This window comes from Quercus lobata, chromosome 4, assembly GCF_001633185.2.
Source record: "Quercus lobata isolate SW786 chromosome 4, ValleyOak3.0 Primary Assembly, whole genome shotgun sequence".
Taxonomy (NCBI): domain Eukaryota; kingdom Viridiplantae; phylum Streptophyta; class Magnoliopsida; order Fagales; family Fagaceae; genus Quercus; species Quercus lobata.
In genome coordinates this window covers 5,179,234-5,202,237 of record NC_044907.1, presented here as the reverse complement: position 1 = coordinate 5,202,237, position 23,004 = coordinate 5,179,234, and the positions used below count along the sequence as shown (strand labels likewise).

General features: G+C 32.1%; 1 protein-coding gene across 5 annotated transcripts; it reads left to right on the top strand.

Moving 5' to 3' along the window:
* Positions 1 to 17,251: 17,251 nt before the first annotated feature.
* Positions 17,252 to 20,874, top strand: LOC115983445 (transcription factor bHLH130-like). 5 transcript variants are annotated; one of them, XM_031106119.1, is made up of 9 exons: positions 17,252 to 17,331; positions 17,466 to 17,547; positions 17,765 to 17,899; positions 18,131 to 18,701; positions 19,393 to 19,703; positions 19,804 to 19,974; positions 20,118 to 20,183; positions 20,282 to 20,350; positions 20,486 to 20,874. In XM_031106119.1, the coding sequence occupies exons 4-9, from the start codon at positions 18,152 to 18,154 to the stop codon at positions 20,555 to 20,557; spliced, it is 1,239 nt and encodes a 412-aa protein (XP_030961979.1). In that variant the 5' UTR covers positions 17,252 to 17,331; positions 17,466 to 17,547; positions 17,765 to 17,899; positions 18,131 to 18,151; the 3' UTR covers positions 20,558 to 20,874. The 5 variants fall into 5 exon arrangements, with proteins under 5 accessions (XP_030961979.1, XP_030961976.1, XP_030961977.1 ...); XM_031106116.1 differs by having other exon boundaries at positions 17,466 to 17,644; XM_031106117.1 differs by having other exon boundaries at positions 17,466 to 17,664.
* Positions 20,875 to 23,004: the final 2,130 nt, after the last annotated feature.

Here is a 23,004-nt window from a genome sequence, read left to right as displayed (position 1 = left end):
AAGGGAAAAAAAAAAAAAAAAAAAAAAAAAAAGAAACCCAGTGAAGACCGAACCAGTGAAAGAAGAAGAAGAAGAAAAAAAAAAAAAAACCCAGTGAAGACCGAACTAGTGAGAAAGAAGAAGAAAAAAAAAAAGTCAGTTGGTCAAAAGGTGCGGCTGAGTGGGTCCCTTATGTGTGTTTAATTAAAAAAATGCCATTGAGTTATGAGTTATGAAACTGAAAACAGCCAAAAGGTGTTTTCAGTTTCCATAACTTATAACTCAAAAATCAGAGAATTGAGTGATGGAAACAAAAAATTGGAAACTGAGTTATAGCTTGTCAAACAAACTTTTTTTTTAGAATTGAGATGGGTCCTACCATTTTTGAGAATTGAGTTATGGAAACTGAGAATTGAGTGATGAGAATTGATGAACTAAACAGCCTCTTCTTCCTTGAAATTTCTTCTTCTTTTTTTCTTTTTATAATTTCTTGAATTAACTGCCATCCAAGTTTTTCTTAAAATCTCTAATTATTTGAAGTTTAAAAAATATAAGCAAGAGACATGCAATTTTAAAAGTGATTGATAATTGTGTAGACTCTTTCTCTCTCTTTTTCCATGCACGTGTTCTATGTACCACATTCTTAAGAAATATGGATTATGTTTAAGCTTAAGCTCAAGGACTTGATATTAAGCTTGAATTTGTTTTTGATAATGAAGTTGAGCTTTGCTAAGCCCAAAATTTTGGAAATTTTTTACGAGTTTGAATTCGAACATTGTTTATACACTTGGTTCGAATTTGATACGATTGGAGAGTATAATAAGTTAGGTATGACTCCTATGAGTGGAGACTACAATACATTGTACCGAATAGTTTCAATAGATCTAGAGCCTAGAGGATAGTGTTAAAACTAAAAAAAAAATGACAAAAATCGAAATGTTTTCTCAGCATCCTATTGGGGTTTCCAATTCTGGAAGTAAAGCAGAAGTGGTGGGATCCAACTAGTGAATCCTTATCATTGTCATATATTTGGACATGACAGGAATCTTGGTACTGGTACATATGCCTCAATATTCGACATCATTCGATTCTAGGCATTCCCTTCTTTCTCTTTCTTAGCCAAAATTATATTTTAATGCATTTTCAGTCTCATAGCCATCTAAGGCATAAAATCTAAACTAGCTTTGAGCAAACAACAGTAGCAAAGGTACTTTCACGTGTCTGTGTTTCCTTCCACACAAACAACCATAGCTCCTTGGAGGCCTTTTGTCCTCTCTCTCTCTCTCTCATATTTAATTCTTTATTTTGAGATGCTCTCTATGTATGTGGTTATTGACAATTAGATTAAACTCAATTCAATTCAATTAAATTCATTTACATCTTAATTGAGTCTTAATTTAACTCAACTCATCAAAAATTCATTTTGACTCTATGGAATCTTATTCTAATCATATTCATGAATGAGTTTGAGAGTTAACAAGATAAAATAAATTTGAAAGTCACTTTACAAGTATAAGTGCTTGTAGAGTGTGGAGGGCAAGGGTCGGAGTTTAAGTCTTCAGAAGGAGAGTTTTACACACATATATACTTAGATTAAGTTAAAGTAAAATTTTTATTTTGTATATAAAAAAAAAGAAGGTAAAATGAATTTGAAGTTTGTCAGAAATAAATAATGAATTTTGTTAACGGATATCTTAAGAGTATTTGTTGTTGATTCTAAAAAAAAAGAGTATTTGATTTTTTGATTTATATATATATATATATATCAAAAAATGCATAATATCATCAAATCAAGCTCAAGTTGTGGCCAGGAAAAAAAAAAAGCATATCTCTGAAACTTGGATTTTTTTTGGCAAAGAATTAAGAATACAACAAACTTGATAATCAGAATTCAGAACAGCTTCTGGCATCTATCAAAAAAGACAACATATCATAAAAAGTAAAAAAAAGAAGAAGATGATGAAACGGCTGTGGATCTCTTATAGGATATATCCCGTGAGTAAAAAAGAAAAAAAAAAGGTTGCAAGTAGTTGATAATAACTCATCATCATGTATGTGCATTTATTGAGAAACATAAATTCCTTTTGTGAAACAGATGAGAAAAAAAAAAAAAAAAATTCGCAGACACTCTTTTTTGTTGTAGAATATTTTTCTATCTTGGGAGACAGAACTTGGTCAATTCATAAGCAACAGCATATTTGCATATAGAATAGCCAGTCCTTTTGCATTTATTTGTTTATTATTTTGGCTGAGGAATTTGGAATGGCTACTAAAAAATAATTGGCTACGTCATAGATTCGACTCCAATCCATCCCTAATAAGATTCAGATTTCAGATAGCATATTAAGTCTTTGGCTGTAGTTAGAGATACCAATTGACCCAAAACTTAAGCCATTAGATTTGGATCTGATTTCTTCTAAAACAAAAAAAGAAGAAGAAAACAAAAGGGATTTGGATCTAATTATATTCTATTAACCAATCTAACCACTTATTTTTGTCATTAGTATTTACTGTTGGACTTTATTACTTAATTAACCATACGGCTCATATATGAATATTGTAATAGTTTAGATATATAAAAATACCTTTTTTTAGAACCGTTGGGATGTGATAAGTTATGGATGAGAAACAATAAAGTAGTGTTAGTAGTGGGTTCATATGAAAATTAATAAAAACTTATCGCCTCACTAGGATCCGGAAAAATTGTAAAAAAATGTTGTGTATCTCGCATTACTAATTTGCTTTGCGGTTATGGATTAAATTGGTCATTATCCTTATCCACCAGCTTTATGTCTAACCTCCCATCTCTACTATTGGGAATCAGTGCACCCACATAGAACATTATCAAACATAGAAACCTATTATTTTACAATTATCAAGTTAATCTTTTTTAGGAGTTAAATATTGGCAAATTAAATCATATATGTACCTAAAAGTGTGGTAAAAAATCCAAATGGTCGCTAATCAAGGAGTTTGCTAGGAGATTGGCCTACATAGTTTTGATTTCCAAGTAAAATAATATGTACATTATTACTTATTAACCCCAAATTACAGTTGTAATTTGTGAGATTGTTTTATTGGGGACTTTGGCACTTTGCCTACCAAAATGCCATCCAATGATGTCTTTGATACATGCTACCCAACATCTCTTCCCTTTTCTGAGGAGGGTACAGCTAATATTATTAGACAAATCAAATCAAGAATTCAAGACGCATAATAATATTTGCACCTTTTATTTGAGGGAATAAGTATCATTTGCATAAAATCGTGTGTCCAAATATGAGACTTTGAGATTGAAAATGTGCTTATCCCATTATAAAAAAGAAAAAGGGTAATGTTTTTGTCACAAACTATTTTACAATATTTTTGTAATTTGTTGTTGTGATAAATTTCATATTGATTTTTATTTGGACCCACCAATAACATCATTATTTTTATTTATCGATAATCACTCACCTTATCAGCAGTTTGTAAAAGCTTTTGTAAAAAAATTTGTATCTATAGCATTTTTCAAAAAAAAAAAAAATGCTTATAAGATATATGAGACCAATTATTCCTTTCTTTGTAGAATATTCTTTCATTTTATCAAAATGGTAGATTCTTACCCAAAAAAAAATATTAAATGGTAGATTCGTAAGCAATCTATCTTCTTTTAAGAACAAAAACTTTATTGGATTCTTTAATAGTTTATGTGAGAGAGAGAGAGAGAGAACAATTAAGAAAATGCCACACTTTTTATCATGAAAACCTAACCTCATCCATTTAGAAAGGTGATAAAAAATAAAGTGCACGCCGAGATTAATCCAATTGATGGGTTGGTATTATTAGGTGGGTGTTGGTGAGACCTAAAATCTGTTTAAAAGTACCTAGCATTAGATGATATGTTCATCACATTGGTCACATAGTGTTTTTTTTTTTCTCTCAAAATGATTGTAATCTTAAGTTGGATTACCTTTGCGATTGTCTGGTTTTGTTCAATTTGTAAATATATAGAAAGTTATCACACTTTGATGGAAAGTAAAGGACATTAGTAGTTGGTGTAGTTATTGGAAAAAAGACGGCGAAATTATATAAAAAGTGATGTTGGGATATTATAAATTTTATTATATAGACTCTACAGATATGTTTATTTTTAAGAACAAGACAAAAATAATTATAATAAATTTATTTTTATTTGTTATATATTAATGTGACATCATTAACATTTATTGTTAAATTATTTTGTAATTTTCTTTTATAGTAAAATTGGCAATAATTTTATCAATTTTTAATGAATCAATATTCATGAGAACACTTTTATTATTTTTATTTTCTTTACATGATTAGAATTATATGTTTAAAATACATTTTTAAGGATGTTTTTCTCTCATCTTTCTTTCATTTAATATATTTTTTTTCCATCCTAGGGACAAATAGCTTGATGACTAGAAGTTTAATTTGTGAGTTCTTAGTTTACTTAATTACGTAAATTTATCTAGACAGATGCTTGATTTTGGATTTGTTGTATACATTTTGAACACAATATTCATGTGCATATATATATATATATATATATATGTGCAACTTAGGCTGAAGAGGTATATTTAAACTTTGATCTTTATGTGTGCTCAAATTAACCTAAACTTGAAGCGACTTTTCTGAGTTTGATCTAATAACTATGTTTATATGTCAATGAAAAAAAAGGATATAATAATATATAGCTTAAATTAATCCATCTGCCAACTATTTGTGCTGGCTTGATTTCAAGTTTAACTAATCATTTTTTGTCTCTCTACTGTCAACCGTTGAAGCACACATACTTCCATCAACGTGCGATGGAGTGTGTATTAGCCCACCTCATGGCAATGACCTTAGTCTTTCTTGGTCATCTCCCACAATAGATGAAATTCATATTTTATGCCATTGGTAGAGAGGCCGAGTCCATCTTGATAATAAGTGCAAAGACACAATACAAGTATAACTGGGCCGTTTGGTAGAGCATTTTAGCAGTTCATTTTCAGTTTTTAAACAACATTACACACATTTTCACATACTTTTTTCATTTATACGTATTTCAAAAAACTACAAGCAACATTACTCAAACTTTTCTATCAAACGGGCCAAGATTTAAAAAAAAAAGGAAAAAGAAAAATATAAAGACGGTAGGGAATGGTAATAGGATGGGACGAGGGTTGCTAAGTAGGATCGAATTATGAGTGTTCCATCTCCACTTAGTCTACCTTTTGGAGTGAGAAAAACTTGCACAAGCTAGGAGTACGTGATGTGGACCGAGGTGGAGATATTTTTTCATTTCAATGAGGCGGTTATGAATGATGTGGACTGAGGTAAAGATATTTTTCTATTCCTAATGAGGTGGTTATGGTACCAATGAGAGATAGACAAAAGAGAAGGGGGGAGGGAAGATGGTAAAAATATTGAGAAAGAGAGTGAAATGAGTGTTTAAGGAATGAATGAAAATAGAATATGTATAATTTAAATTATAAATAAGATGCGTATAAAAAAAAGTTCAATTATACATATATAATATAATAATATAAATATATATTTAAATTAATACATATATATATATATATATATATATATGTATACACACTTCAACAAGGCAAAATTTGTCATTGTTTTGTCCCATCTTTGAGACAGGAAAAATTCATTAGGGATGAAGTGAGATAAGATAAGTTTTTTTAGCAACTTCTTTGTTAGATTAAATGATAAATTCACAATTTCCTAAGAATTAAAGCTTTTGGACAATTAGTAATTTATTATGGTATCTAATTTAAAAAAGTTTCAAGTGTTGGGCCTCACAAAATAAGGACAATTTAAACCTATGCCTGAAAGAAGAGTGTTGAATTAAATGATTAAATTTAAAAATTTCAAACAATTTTTGTTTTTAGAATAATTGGTAATTTATCACAGTGCCCGCTCAATGGGTGAGCCAAATAGGCAACTGCCTAAGGCCCCCAATGAAAAAAAGCTCATAAATTTTTACCAATAGAGATATTCTTATACTAATAGAAGTATTAATTAAGTCCTAAATATTTACCAACAAATAAAAAATTATTTTTTATCAAAGAAAAACCAGTTAAAAAATATATTTTCATTAGATGGGTCAATCATTTAATCTCTCACACATAAATGTTAGAAGAATTCATTAATCTTACACTAGTAAATAAATTTATACTCAAATTTTATTTAGAGATATCAATTATATAACTTTATTAAAATTTTCAATCATAATTTTTTAGTATTTGGTTACTTCATTCAATAAATAGTGTTTATTTTAGTTGTATAGTCATTGAGTAATGTAATGAGTTTGTTTTAATTTGTAATTTTTTTTTCTAAAAAAATAGATTTTAAATGAAAAAAAAAACCAAAAGTTAAATAAATATTTTATTAATATTCAAAGTATAAGAATAGATCTCACTTAAAGTAGTCGCCTTAGAGCATCTATATTAGTGGATGCAAAATCTTGTATAATAGAAAAAAGCACCACTTTTACACATTTTACCTCAAAAATGCTCCCCATCAGTGTTTCTAAAAATGTGCAAAGATGTGTATATTTATACACTTACTATAGTAACCGTGTATATTTACATGGTTACTATAACTCTTTTATTTATTATTTAGTATTTGTTTCTCTCTCTTCTCTGTTTCTCTCTTAGATCAACTCTCTTTTTCTCTCTCCTCACTTTCTTTCTCTCATCTCAAAAATCACTAGAGGCATCGATCTCTAACTCAAGCTTTAGGCTGGAGGGTTCGATCTCTCTATCAAGCTTCACCGTGCTTTGCCATTCGCCCAGCTTCACCGCCAGCTTCATTGTCAATCTCGTTGTTTGATCAGTGGGTTTGATCTCTCTGTCAAGCTTCATAGTGCTTTGCCATTCGCCCAACTTCGCCGCCAGCTTCACCGTAGATCTCGTTGTTTGATCTGTGGGTTTGATCTCTCTGACCTTTACCGCCGTCCCTCACTCTTTCTGATAAATGGGTTTTTGGATCTTTGGATTTGGGTAGATTGATGATGGTGGCTTGATGATGGTGATGATGGTTGCTCAGTTGAGTGGGTATGTGAATTTCATTGATGGTAGCTTGGTTGGATGGGATGGTGGCTAGGTTGTTGTGTGACTTGATGATGGTGGTTGGATGATGGTGGCTGTGTGGGTTGTCTTGTTTCTTTGAGAGAGATGATAATTAGAAAAAATGAATATTTTATTGAATAAACATGCAGAATAGATAAATTGATGTGAGTGTTTTGTAAAAATGGATGTGTAAAATAGAAAAAGTAGATTTTAGATGTGTAAATTTACAAAAATTTTGCATGAACGGATGCAAATGCTATTAGGCCCCACAATACCTTGAGCTGGCCCTGATTTTTCATGTTTAATATGAAGCTACACACAACTTAACCTGTTTTTAGGCGGCTTGAAATTCGTCGAAGACTAAAAAGAAAGTACGTAATAAAAGTTTTCTTAAGTTGACGGTGGTGATCACAGACATTGTGGGAAAGGACAGTGACACCTCTAGATGCTTCAAGTTTTTGATTGAAGTATCAAAATTGATTCTAAAATACTACGAATTGCAAAGTCAAAGCATCTCATTGTCCTATAATATATGCAATTTATCCGATGGAACAGTTTGATTTTGATCTTTTCCTTACGTACAGGGAACATTTCTAATAAGATGACACATTGATTGACAAATGATTTGTAACACAATAGACAGGTCATCTCACTTATGAGAACGTAGCATAATTTAAGAATCTCACAAATACTCGCAAAAAGTTGTCATAGTCTGATATTCAATAGGGTTACCGAATTGTAGGTTTTGATTAGCTCAATTGATAAAGGTTTTTTGTCGTCAAATAAGATCTGAAATTCAAACTATGCTTACACCAAAAACCAATCAGTGCCTTGACCTAGTGATGAAGATTAATTAAACATCATGCATTGTTACTAGGTTGAATCACAATGCATGACTAAATAAGGTTTAAAGTCACTACAACGCACTTTTTATAATGGTCATTCTACAAGCATAAGTACAGCTTGTGGTATGGAGTGGGGTGGAGTTGGGGGGGAGGGCGCAAGGGCCGGGGTCCAAATATCTAAAAAGAAGTTTCACACATATACACTTAGATTATACTAGAGTATAATTCTATCTTAGATAAAAAAAAATTAAAAAAAAAGGTTTAAAGTCAAATGAATTAAATCTATAAGGCTTTTTTTTATTTATTTGACTGGGTTCTACGAAACTTTTTTTTTTTGGCAAGTAAATTGTAAGAACTTCATAAGGGAAACCGGGCTAATTAAGAAAAATTCCGCTAATCTTGGCAAAAATCCTAGATATAAAAAGAGAGAAGTTGAAATAACATAGAAAGCAGCAAAAATTATTAATGCCTTTGCAAAAATAGTAAATATTTTTTTGATGGAATTTTTTTAGTAAATATGAAAACCATGATATACCAAAGATGACTGCTATTCGCCACTAATCTTTTGTATATTTTGTTCTTTAATAGTTAATACAACTCAACTTAGCAAATTAATAATTTAGCCTTTTAATTTATTTTTATAAACAACATATGATCTGAAACATAGGATCAAACCCACAATTTATTTTGGTGTACATTGGATTCAAACGTAGGTTCCTTATTCAATGATAATATATTTTATCTAGTTAAGAAGTTGAAACCCACAATTTATTACTCTATGTTGTTGAGTATTTTTTGTTGCCTTTCCATGTGGCAAATTGTCAATGTTTAATTGTTTGGCTTTCAAATCCTTGTTCAAGTCGGCAAAGTCGAATCCACTACTCACGTCACAAAGAAAATGAAAAAGGCTAGAGCTTAGGATAATGCTTGAGTCAACAAACTTGTAAAAATGAAGGAAGAGCTGATTTCAAAGCAAATATAGCGACATATAAATTTCAAATCAGAAAAGTGGATACCCCAAACCTATTTGCAAGGTTTTAAATTAATCAGAAGAAATACACATTGGCTTGGTCCATCTTTTTGGTTTATTTATTATTTATTTTTATTTTTATAAACTGTGTTATGATATTAATAAGTATTTTGATAGATCCGTAAATGTAAAAAAAGAAAAAAGAAAAAAAAAAAAAAGGTGTTCTCAACACTCTATAATTAAGGTTTCTTGTATCTGCTAATATAAACAAGATCTACTTAATAAATACTTAATAATCAATATACGGAACTTAGTACATGTTTGTACAACACAAACTTATATAATTCTATTATTATAATTTTTTTTGGGAGAAGGGTTCAATTGAATTAAATCTACACAATCTGAGAGGTATGCCCTGAATCAGTAATGCCTTTGTTAAGAAGAATTTTTACTAATGGTTGAGGGCTTACAAAGTCAGAATCATTACAAAAATCTCATGGAGAGGGTAGACTTTTTGTATTGTGTCAAAGAGCTCCACAGTTAGCCTTGGTTAAACATCGATCACACATAACTTTCCTTTTTTCGATGGGCAAATATAAAGTCAAATGAATTAAATTTACATGGCTTTATTTATTTGACTGGATTCTACGAAACTTTCTTTTTTGGAAAGTAAATTGTAAGAACTTCATCAAGGGGAACCGGGTTAAGTAAAGAAAAATTCTGCAAATCTTGGCAAAATCCTAGGTATAAAAAGAGAGAAGTTGAAATGCATAGAAAAAAGCGACAATATTAATAATGCCTTTGTAAAAATTGTAAATATTTTGTTTTGATGGAATTAATTGTTTAGTAAATATGAAAATCATGATACCAAAGATGATTGCTATTCGCCACTAATATTTTGTACATTTTGTTCATTAATAGTTAATACAATTCAATTTTTATTTTTTAAGAAGCAAACGAAATCAACTTATATTAAAAGAAAAAAGATTAGCCATGATCGGCCAAAAGTACAGAAATAAGGTGGGGAGGTACCTCCTCCCTTCATACAACTAAACCGCTAACATGGCTTGCATGTCTAGCAAGATTATGAGCTACAAAATTCCCTCTTCGGTTAATGTGGTTCACTTTAAAACTATGGAAAGTTTCTGCATAGCTTCGCGCTTCCTCGATGATATTTCCAAACGATGTCAGAGACAGTTCCTCAGCTTGAAGAGCCGAGTAATAATAGCTGAGTCTCCCTCCAAAACAATGGAATTGAATTGAAGCTCCTTAGCCAAGATAAGTGCCCTCTGTGCCGCAGCTGCCTCCACATCTGCCACTGACTGGGGGAGGGGTATTTTTTTAGCAAGGGAGGCCAACACATGACCTTCGTTGTCACGAACTATCACTCCGAGGCCTGCCTCGTTGGTTTCTCTAAAAACCGCATTGTCATAATTAATCTTTACTATGGGCTTGGGGGGGGGGGGTGACCAGAGAGTAGGGGGGTGACCAGAGAGTAGCTGGGCGAGAAATGGAGCTTGATGGCGTTGTCCGCATTGGTTGCACCAGATAGAAATCCAGCAGCATTTGTTGGGCTTGGGAAATGATTTGACCTAGAGGGAGGATTGAAGAACCTATTCTGAGCTGATTTCGTCAATGCCAAAGAGTCCATGCCACCATTGAGAACATGTCCAGGTCAAGACCAACTTCAGTAATGTAAAGGATTAATTGTTGAAAGTTAGTGAAGCTCCTCACACGTCTGAAGTTCCAAGCCTGATCTGACTCCCATACCTTTGTTAAACACTGGCACGACCACAGAGCATGCATGACAGTCTCTGGATGAAGGTGGCAGTGATCACAAGATGCCTCAAGGAGTACTTTCCGTTTGACCAAATTGGTTTTCATTGGGATAGCATTCTTTGCGGTCCTCCACATAAAGTTTTGGACTTTTGCTGGGATTGATAGACTCCATATTAGCTTCCAAAGCTTTTGAGATTGTTCAGAGGAGACACTTCCATCATTTAGCATAGACTGATCCTTTGAGAGGAAATAATATCCAGACTTGACCGAGTATACACCAGACTGAGAGTGAGACCAAACTATTTTGTCTCGAGTAGAAACATTACCTAATGGGATACTTTTGATCAACTTCACTTCCTCGAGCTGAAACAAATCTTGCAACAGATCCATATCCCAATTTCGAGTGTGGGAATTTATTAATAAGCTGACCTTTATTTCTGGGAAATCAATTCCCATTGGATTGTTGACTCGTGGAATAGAAATAGATGGTAGCCAAGCCTCTCCCCAAATACTTATATCCTCTCCGTTACCCACCCTCCACCGTGCACCTTTTCGCAAAATCTCCCTCCCATGCAAGATGCTTCTCCAGGCATATGACCCATTGATTGAATCGGATGCCTCCATGATAGAACAATCCGAGAAGAATTTAGCTTTGAAAGCCGGTGAAAGAAAGAGTTTTCATTCTGTAAGAGTCGCTAGGCTTGCTTAGCTAATAGGGCGTCATTGAACATAGCTAAGCCCGAAACAATGAATTTATAGAGAGTGGGTTCAGAACTAAGCCCTAGCGAAGTGCGTACTAGTTAATATTGGGCCATACAACGACTGAAAATAAGAAAATCTCCTTCATGTCCATTAGATATACGGTCCGAGGAGACGTGGGGGATGTATCTCTGTCCCTACTCAAAGGCTATGGTTCTCACCCTGTTCTTTTGTTCTAAGTTCCTCTTTTTTTTTCGTCCCCCCCTTCATAGGGACTCCCCTCTCTTATATAACCCCCTTGAAGTCATCAAGACCTTACACTTGTTGATCATCTGGACCTTCACTTGAGTGTCCGTCCCATCGGACATCTCCCCCATCTTTCTGTGAGTTTTGGTAGTCAAGGTAACACTGTTCGCAAGTCCTCTTCACATTAATGCGGCCAGAAAAGTAGCTGTCATGCATTTAATATGGCAGCTGTAGCCTCTCCCTTGGCATCCTACACTTTCTTCCCTCTTACGGGTAAGTAGGACTTATCCCTGTTACTAATACTCATTGGAGTGGATCCTTATAGCTGGCAGAGTGCATGTTTGAGCCATATTTGTCACCTCCAAGGAGACATTTCTCCTCGGACCGCCTTTTAAATAATTTTGGGCCCATAAGAATTGGGCCAGGAGCCCTTTTGGTACCCACACCTTCTCCTCGGATGTGGTTGAATTTTATATGGGGCCCAAGGCCCATTGTATGATCTTGGGACTTTACCCCTACACTTCCTTTTCGGTGTGGTAGATCTGTTAAAAGAATGGTGGTTTTGCTTTTATTTATATGTTGCCCGAGCACTGACTATATGTATCCAAGATCATCAGTGCTTTCTCACATTCCTGAGGAGTGGCCCTGCAAAATAACAAGCTATCATTTGCAAAGAGAAGATGGGTTAGTTTATGACCATTTTTGCAAAGCGAATAACCAAGAAGTTCTCCTTGACTTGCTGCTTGTGAGATAAGGCCATGTAAACCTTCTATATGTAACAAGAATAAGAAAAGTGAAAGGGGATCTCCTTGTCTGAGTCCTCAAGTTGGCTTGATCAAACCCTTGGGCTCACCATTGACCAAAATGGAATAAGACACCGTTTTAACACCCACCATTATCAATTGAATCCACCTTTCCGTAAATCCCATCCGTCTCATGACTGCCTCTAAGAAAGGCCACTCCACCCTGTCATAGGCTTTGCTCATGTCTAATTTTACTGCCATATAGCCTTCTTTACTGGATCTGTGATTTTGCATGCTATAAATAGTTTCAAAAGCAACTAATATATTATCTGAGATAAGACGACTCTTTGTAAAAGCAATTTGGTGTTCAGTAATTAGTGCAGGTAAGACCTTTTTTAATCTATTAGCCAAAACCTTCGAAAATATTTTATACAAGACATTACACAGACTTATAGGCCGAAATTCAGAAACTAACTCCGAATTTTTCACTTTTGGAATTAGGGAGATAAACGTATGATTAAGGTGTGAAGGAAAAGAAGCTGAATTAAGAAATTGAAGAATTGAATTTGTTACCTCATCCCCAATAGAAGCGATTTCAAAGTAAATATGGCGACATATAAATTTCAAATCAGAAAAGTGGATAAATTTGCCAAGACCCCAAGCCTATTTGCAAGGTTTCAAATCAGAAGAATTACACATTGGCTTGGTCCATAAGTTTGGGGTTATTTATTTATTTTTATATTTTCTAAATATTTTCTGAAATTAGTAAGTATTTATATATATATATATATATATATATAGAAGATAGAAATTCTATTATAACATAATCTAAATATATATGCGTGTGAAGCTCTCTTTTAGAAACTTAAACCTTGGCCCTTTCCTCTAATACCTCACAAACACTTGTACTTGTGGAATGACTATTGCGCCAAAGGTGCGCGGTGAGAGTAAGTATTTTAATAGATCCATAGATGTAAAAAAAGAAAAAAAAAAAAAAAGTGTTCTCAATGCTCTATAATTAAATCTCCTTGTATTTGCCAATATAGTCAATTTCTACTTAATAAATACTCAATATATGGAGATTAGTACATGTTTGTACAACACAAACTTATTCAATTCAATTAAATTAAATCTACACCATCTAAGAGGTATGCCGGTACCAGTAAAGTCAGAATAATTACAAAAATCTCACGGGGAGGAGAGACTTTTTTATTATGTCAACGAGCTCCACAGTTAGCTTTGGTTAAACATCTCACATAACTTTCCTTTTTTTGATGGGCAGATATAATTTTCTAAGCAATCATGAGGAAAGCATGTTTTTAATTAAGTCAGCAATTACAAATTTGTGGCTAAGATTGCTTTCAATTCTGTCAAAACTATTGATCATCCATGTGTACAATGAAGAATAGTGGACTTTTTTAGCAACCACTGTTGAACATTTTGAATTATTGCGTGATTAAGATCACCTATATACACTCCCTAATTACTGGGTAACTTAGCTGGAGCTTGAAAACATGCTTGACTGGGACTTTTTTTTCTAGTTTGTTTTGTTTGTCGTGTAACAATTTTCTTCATTGATCAGTCATTGCTGTAAAACTCATTATTGTGTCTCCGTGAGGATTCTATGACCATTGACTTTGTTGATTAGAATCAAAGATTCAATGTGTATTTACAATAAATTTTGGTAAATTAAATCTAAAGGTTGAAATGTAAATCATCTAATTTTCAAATAGAGTTATGATTATGAGACATTTATTATTAATTTATTACTCAATTCATACATGTTAATTATCATTTTCATGTTTTAAACTCGAATATCCTTATAAAAATGTGGATATTGCGTGTGAAATTGTGCCCGTAAGGAATATATTAACATTTGTGAGAGACTATTTATGATTCAAACATATGATAATTAATTAAACTGTCATTGTATGTACGTACTTGTCACAAAGTCTACTATAAGTAGTACTGCTCCTTTTACGGCTATAATAAATGGGTCAAAAACTAAACAATGGCTCTAGTATTCTTTTATTTCTGTTAAGAGGTATTGTACAGTTTGTACCAGTATGAACCCTGCGTTTCTCACTATAAAAAGTGTATATATGTAACCTAGCTGATGGGTCATCGACAAAGCTTTTTGCTGACATTTTTTGTGAAGAACCTTGAAAATTTCAACTCTCTAGTCAGAATTTCTTGACATCAATTAAGGTAGACAGCATGCATTTCATGACTTTTCAATTCTTATTTAAAGAGGGAACCGTGTTTAATTAATTATGTCATTTGGTACTCATACTTTATGGATCTTATTAGCTGGATATTTTTATTGATTGACCTAATACTGATAGAACTAACATATCCCAGAAAAAATGAAAAAAAAATGTCATATATAAAAATAATTTCCAAAAACACATAGAGCTTTGTAGGTAGATTAGGTTTTTATAAGAGAAAACAAATAAATAAATAAAGAAATGAGTTGCCTCTAAGAATTTGTGATTATTTGAAACCATTTTTAATCTAGTTGACCAACTTTAGGTAGTTTTTAGTCATTGAAAATTCAAAGTCTAACTTAACAGCTTGCAAATAGTCTCAAAAACATTTCTTCATTTTCCATTCTTTTTTTTTTCCCTTTTTTTTCTCTTTTACCCAACTTTCTAGCTAGTTGTTTTGTGAACTGTGCTTTTGGCTCCTGAATATGATTCTTCTTTTATTATTATTAATTGCACCTTTTGAAACTTTTTTTTTGTGTGTGGGTAATTCATATGCAAGAAAAAAGCAGCTCAAAGCATATCAATAAAATTACATAGCTTGAATAGCTAAAAATTATATATCAAATAGAATAAGAGACTAGTAAGAGCATTCACATTAGGTGATGCAAAACCTTTAAAAATGCAAAGTGCATAACACTATTGACACAAATGCACAAAAACCTAGCTCCATTGGATCATGAATTTTGCATTTGAATATACATGTTTGCTACAGTATTATTCATGTTTTGCCTAATATTGTAGCATTCATTTTTACCGAATTGATTGTTTTTTTTTTATTCTCTCTTCTCTTTTCGTCAATCTATTATATTATTTTAATATGATGAAATGCAAAATACAAAATGAGATATTAGGTATGTTGTAAAGTGGTAATGTAAAATGGGTTATGATAATGGGTGCTCTTAAGACAATTGTTAATAAACAATTAAAAAAAATGTTTTAATACCACTTTCATAAAGTAAAAAACCGTCAAAAAATTAATTGTTTTTTTTTTTATAAAAGATTTTTAAAAATATTTTCTAAATCAATTCCCTTAAAGCATTTGTTATCTTTTTTTCGTATAAAATACATAAATGTGGATCGATTTTGTAGTAAAAAATGCTTTTTTATTTTTTATTTTTGGGCTCAAGTCAATGAGAATACTTTAAAAGGTGACTAATAATTACTGCTCAAAGAAAATTGAACAATGATATGTCTAAATAATTAGTCATATTCACCGACTAGCTAGCTATATGGTTAAAGCTAGTGACCCTTCAGTTTAGCCAAAGAACACAACAAAAATTTATGCTAGGACCTTTTTTTAGTGTTTAATAGCCACATATGTACACACAAATAACTATACGAGTTAGACTAAAGTCGCTTGGCTCATAAGCAAAGCATCATATATATCCGCTGTCATGCTTTCAAAGCTTGGATAACGTTGCTTTCAAACTTTAAAATAAAACTAAAATAGACACACGCACATACAAAGGAAAAATAAAATAAAGACAGCAATTCTATCCATTACAAGTCAGGCGATAAAACTTTAAAATAATACTAAAATAGATGGTATTTTCTTGCCAGACGTTTTGAGTCAGGTAATGAGCTGTAGATTTGGCTTGAATCCATTTCTGATGATATACCTCCTCTTGTTACGAGAGATGCATTGTAATTTTTCATCCATAAATAAAACTTGGCCTTTGGGTATGGATTCTCAAAAAAAAAAAAAAAAAAAAAAACTCAATTAATTAATTACTAAACAAAACTACTTATATATATAAAGGTCTCTCTTTCAATTTAATTCTATATTATCCCTTTTTATTTTAATTATAAAGCTTAATTCTATATAGCTAAAGGATAAAAAAAATGTTGGTTTCATATGGGTTTAAGTTATTTTGAATTTAGAGTATTTATTTTAATGTAAATTTGAGGCTTGTATCAATAAATTTTAATAGATTTAGCTTATATATATCATTTCATTTAGTTTTGACCGAAGCTTATAAAATTTTTAATATAAAAATAATGAATCTTCTTACTTCTTTCTCTCTTATAGAGGGTCTAATCGATTAAAAAAAAAGAGGAAGATATCTTAGAGCTTTATCGCACGTGATAATAGATATAATTAGTATCATATCAACAATATAGTTATTATTTTTTTCCAACTTTTTTATTTTATATTAAAAAAGTTTGACATACCTGTTTGTAAAATTTATGTAGTAAAACTTTTAATATTCATAATATCAATTCTATTCTTAATTAATAAAAAGCTTAAAGTAGGAAATGATCTTCTAAACCAATCAAACTATTATTTGAATAAAATAAAAATATAGAAATAAAAATCTCAATATCATATTGGTTCACCTCTCTCATTCTCAATTAATTAATTAGCAAGAAAAATTAAGATAGCCATCCTATCTTTTTCACAAACTAAGTGATTATAAAATTGAACACTCTTTAATATATATATATATAAAATAAAAAATAAAACCAAGCAAAGCCTCCGGTATTTTTGAGCTCCAAATACAGGGTAGTTTGGTCAACTCTCAAATTGATGACGCGGCAAGGACCACATATGTCATGCAGTGCATGTGTGCATTCTCGTAATTAAAATGAACATCAAGGGTACTTACGAAACAAATCTAGTACATAAATGTGCCACATAATAGACAGACAACGTTGTTGGTTTGTGTGTGACTGTAACTCCAAATTTTCACAACTCTCAAGCGATTCTGAATCAAACCCAGAAAAGCTGAGGTACTTGGCTTGATGATCTCATCAATCTTTGGAGCTCAAATGGTGCTAAATTTTTGTGTTGAATCGTGTTGTAACTTGTAAATTGACTAGTTTGTACTGAGATTTTTTTCTTTCTTTCTATTTTTGTCTTGAAGCTATTTCCATATACGGTAGAGGAACAAAATCCCAGAAAGATTCTGTGCTGAAACAAGCTATTGTTCTTTTCTTTGTGCACTGGTACGAGTCCTCAGGTTCTCATATCCTTTTGTGACTTTGAGTTGGTGTTATTAGAAGAACCTTATAGAACCCCCTTCAAAGAGAGCTATACCATAGAGTATGTGCAAATTCAAGCAGGTTCTTTTATTTATTTATACTTGTATGCTTTTGAGTTTTTGACTTTTTGGTTGCTGAATTTAAGTTAATTTGTTTTGCTTTCTTTTTTCTTTTTTGACAGCTTTTGGGTTTGGTTTAGTTTGAAGAAAAAAAGCAGATCCTACTTGAGCATTTTGTGTGTGCTATTTTCAAGAACAAGCTAGTAACTTTTGAAGTTGAAGAAAAGTTTTTAGAGTTTGTCAAGACAATAATTCAGGTTTAAAGTTTATACTAATATCTTCGAACTTGTTTGAGAATCAAAGCTCACCATATGAAAATAAAAGAACATAATGTTAGTAAGAGTACAATTTATTCTAAACTTTTTAAACTAATGTATTATTAATCAGAAAAAAGTAATTCAGATATCGTATTTATTGCTACGTCAGTTTATAAATACTTTACTTGTAGTTGTTTTATTATTTTTCTAATAATTATTGTTGTTCTTCAGGAATCTCCAGGAGAGACTATTATGAGTCTTTTGTATAGTCCTACCTTCAAATATTCAGATGTGAAGCTGAAAAAGAATCATCTAGATTTCATGGACTCCAATACTTACCATCATTCACAACAAGAATTACAACAACAACATCAACAACAGCACCAGCATAATTCTGGTCTAATGCGTTATCGCTCGGCTCCAAGCTCATTGCTTGCAAACCTTGTTGATGGTAGCATTAATGGTGGTGAAGGTGGTGTTGGATGTGAGGATTATCGGGATCTTCGATCATCGAATCCAGAAGTGGAGACCATGTTGGCAACGTTCATGACATCGTGCAATGGCTCAGGAGATTCAAATTCTCAAATGGTTTACCAAGCTCAAGCTGCTCAACAAGTTCAAGCTTTGCCAAATCATAATTCAGTGGGTGCTGGGACTACTTTGGATAGCTCTTTTAGTGGTTTGAACTCTGTAGGATTAGAGAATTCTATGCAAGCAAAAATGGGCGCAGGAAACCGCTCCAATCTTGCTAGGCAAAGTAGCTTGCCACCCGTGCTTTTCTCTGATTTAACAATGGATAATGGTATTGTTGCTTATTCACTTGCTCTTTTTAATTTTTTTTTTCTTTTGAATGCTTATTTAAATGTTCTTACCGGAGATTATTTATTGTTAATCTATTTTTTCCTTTCTAGTGTTTGGTATGCTGAGTAAATTGTGGACAAAACAAAGAAAATAAAGCATAGGATATTGGAGAAACTCACTGAAAGTAGGCCAAGTAAATTGATTTAGGCTAGTCATGTTTTCTCAAGTTGCAAATGATGGGAATTTTTAGATTCAAAACATTAGAATAACTATTCGTTTCCTATAAAATCTTGTGAAAAAATTTGTGTCCCTAGACTTCCTCAGCAACCAAACACATGTTTTTCCAAGGTGGGAAAAAAAAGTGGTAATAAAACTTGACTAGTAAGAAGGGATCTTATACTAGTTTTAAAGGGAAGAGAGTTGGAGGTTGGACATGTTTTTCCTTCCTCTCACACTGAATTGTAGTTGGAGAAAGAAATTTTAAAGCATATTTCTGGGTAAACAAAAAACAATAGAAGAATAGTAGGAGAATTTAGCAATTGCTGTAAGGTCAATTTCTTTTGAAAGAAGTTATGTCGGTAGTTCCAAGTTATCAACTATGACAAATTAAGTTATTCAAGCTTCAATTTGATGCTAATTTGAACCTTTTATCTTGACAGTCTTCCTAATTTGAACCTTTCAATGAATAACAGGCTTCGCTGTGATGAGGGATGTGGGAACTTTTAGAGCTTGCAATGATACAAATGGGGAAGCCAGCCCATCAATGACTAAATTGAATGATCAATTAAGCTTCTCAGCCCGGCGTTTGCCTCAGATAGCTGAAATAGGGAATGAAATTACTAGCCCAGAGGATCAAAGTCTCGGAAATGCTAATGGTAGCAATCAACAGTACATCCCCAAGTTCACAAGTGATTCTTGGGATGAATCTGCATTCAATAGCCTTAGAAGAGCCAGAGACAATGAAGGAAACATGTTCACAACTTCAAATGCATTGGAAACTCAGGTAAAATTGGCAGAATTGATTGTAGTTCTTTCTGCTTTCTGCTTGGCAGTGCACTTGCTTATCCTGTCTTATCACGAGTAATGATTTTCTCTTTCAACAGAATGCTGATTCTGGAAACCACACCCATCGTTTGACTCATCATTTAAGCTTGCCTAAGACTTCTGTTGAGATGGCAAATATAGAGAAGTTTTTGCAATTTCAAGGTTCTGTTCCTTGTAAAATTAGAGCCAAAAGAGGCTGCGCCACTCATCCGCGAAGCATTGCAGAGAGGGTATATCTCATCTATTACATTTAAAGCTAGCAAACATGTTGAATTCTTTTTTTTTAGATACAAGGCATATTCACCAATTATATGAAAATCACTTTATTAGCTAGAGCTAATCAAACCCGTGACACTGATATCTGTTACATCAGGTGAGAAGAACACGTATTAGTGAAAGGATGAGGAAATTGCAAGAGCTTTTCCCAAACATGGACAAGGTAGTTTACACAATTACACTAAACATTGTGACTTGTGAATGTCAAAATTGTTGTTAGGAACTCAAAAGTTTTCTCTTTTTTGGTTATTTATTTTGCAGCAAACAAACACAGCAGATATGTTAGATTTGGCAGTTGAGTACATTAAAGACCTTCAGAAACAGGTTAAGGTATTATACAAATTGCTATCCGTACATCAAAATCACCTGAAACTTCTTCTTTTTTTTTTGCTTTCGGTAGAGAAAAAATCCCAACCTTCAACTACTCTTATCTTCCCTTACCAAATCTCTCTCTTTCTCGTGCAGACACTCACGGATACAAAGGCAAAGTGCTCGTGTTCAAGTAAACAGAAGCAATATTCAAATCATTCTGCCTAATTTCTTTCTGTACAGATAGTATTAGGAACAAGGCAAAGTAACCAAGAGTGCAACACTGACTTCTCTTTTTCCAATTCACTGAAGTATAATAAAATGTTAGGAGATTGTGGGTGTGACAAATATGTATCTTCTTACTTTCTTTGTAAGATAAAGATCCAATAGGCTAATATCCTATCGTTTATGTCAAGGGAAAAAGAAATTAATAACCAAATCTTTTTTTCAAAGTCTTGATTGATACCCTCAAAAGATTGTATATCAAATGTTTCACCATTACACTTGTATGCTATATACCAAGTTTCAGCATAAAATTCAACCAATTGAGCTGTCAAATTACATATCTAATAAAAGTTCACGCGCATTCCGACTTCTATGGAGTTTGAAAGAGATGATTGGTGTGCAGCCTTACTTCATTTTTTTGTGTGTAGAAATTAATTTCCTAAGAAGCACAGACACGGACACGTCTATTAAATAATTTAAATGTGACCATAGAAGGGTACCATTAGGATCATGGAGTTTTAGCTAGGACAGGGCATTTCCTGACATCAATGCTAAAAAACTCATTCAGTTGTCTCTTAGTTTAGCTGTTACTAATTGTTTACTCCATTTTTAACTTATAGTCAAATTAGAATTCCAATGATACATAGAAAATGTGTACTATGAAGTCGTGGTAATGGTGATGGAAGAAGTGGTGGTGGCGGCAGAGGAAAGCCATAGGCTTGACAATTGTTTGGATGGTGATTTGAGTTTATTATACTATCTGGGTCTAGTTATTTACTATATATTTTGAGTTATTGGAGCTTGATCTGTAAAAGTAACCATACTTTTAATGGAAATTAATAAAAAATTACATGGTATATACTTTTATTCCGAAGCCAAAAATAAAATAACATAATATCTGATTCCATTCAATTTTAAGTGGAATCGACCAAATTGGTAGGTGCTTGTTTCACCTACCGTACGGAATTTGCCATTTTGGTGTGTTACTCTAATTCTCTATGCTGAATGGTACGGTAGATATATTCAACAAGTGCTCAATTAGTGTTGTTTGGAAGAAATTACTATGTCCTAAGAAACATTAGAAAGACAATTATCCTTCAAAATAGCAGTGGATACTCCTCCCATCTTGATTTAGGCCTCTTAGACATTTATTCTTCAGTATATATAGAAGCCGTTATGGCTACGGATTCTAGTTTGTTCAATTGAAAATGTCTCTTATTGTCAAATATGATATTTGATTTGAATTTCATCTAGATAAAAAACCAATTGGAATCTTAAACTAATAATAAAGAATAACAATAACGAAACAATATGATTATATTCAGATAAGGTAGTTACGACTGATTCCCTTTACCCTTTTTAATTCTTAGGATGATAACTATCATAGCAGTCCCTATTCTTCCTGACATTGGTTCCTTAATATGTAAAGATGCTATTGTGCTTATGTTTAAATAAGGTAGTCTCAACAGATTCTCTTACCCTTTTTAGAAAAGAATAGCCGCCACTACTTATGGCTTCTTTACTGTCTTTCTAATCTAAAAACATTCATTTTACTTTGTGCAAAAATTTCTATTTAATTTAGTATAAGAATATATTTTTTCTATTTATATATTCACTTTTCAAATACCTCACATAAGATTATCTATTTTATACAACATTTTATTAATATATCAATTTTCTTTTTTTTTGAATTGTTTCTCTTTTCATAGACAACAACCCTCATCACTCTCTTCATTCATCATTGGGATATGTAATGAATAAAAACTAAATTCAAAATGAATAGTTTTATTGTAAATTTACAAAATTATTATAGCAAACTTGTAAATTTTGACAATTATTTATAAACCGATGTAGGTCATTTTTAGGCAAAATTGTGTAAATTTTAAATATTTTTAGATTATAACCGCACGTGTGAGTTTTCTAAGGGTTCAAATATAGCATAACATGTAATGGTTGAACCATGTACTAACATTGCAACAACGTGATTTTGACATACATTTTATCATACCCCAATTTTGTTCATTTGAATAGCGGAAGAGTATTCAAGCAATTAGCCCTTTTCGTTTGAGAGGGCTCTTTGGACCGTCATACTATGTGGAGATGCCAGGCCCAACTCATTTTTGATAAAGATTTAGCATTTTATTCAAGGCGATAATGGTTTCATCTTCATTTTTATATGTATAATTTGCCAAAAGCATTTTTAGATTGGTAGTTTACAACTAAGATGCAAACTTGTTATTTGTTGATTTTTATTGAATTATATAAATTCTATATTCATAATATTAGTACAACAAATTATAGATGGTAAGCTATTATTGATCTTAATTCAAATTTACTATTAAAATTACTTTTTTCTCACTAGTAACAACCAATAATATCTTACCATTTAACATTTGTTGTGAAAGTATCATGGGCATAACATTTCTTGATGAATTAATTGTTATTTGTGT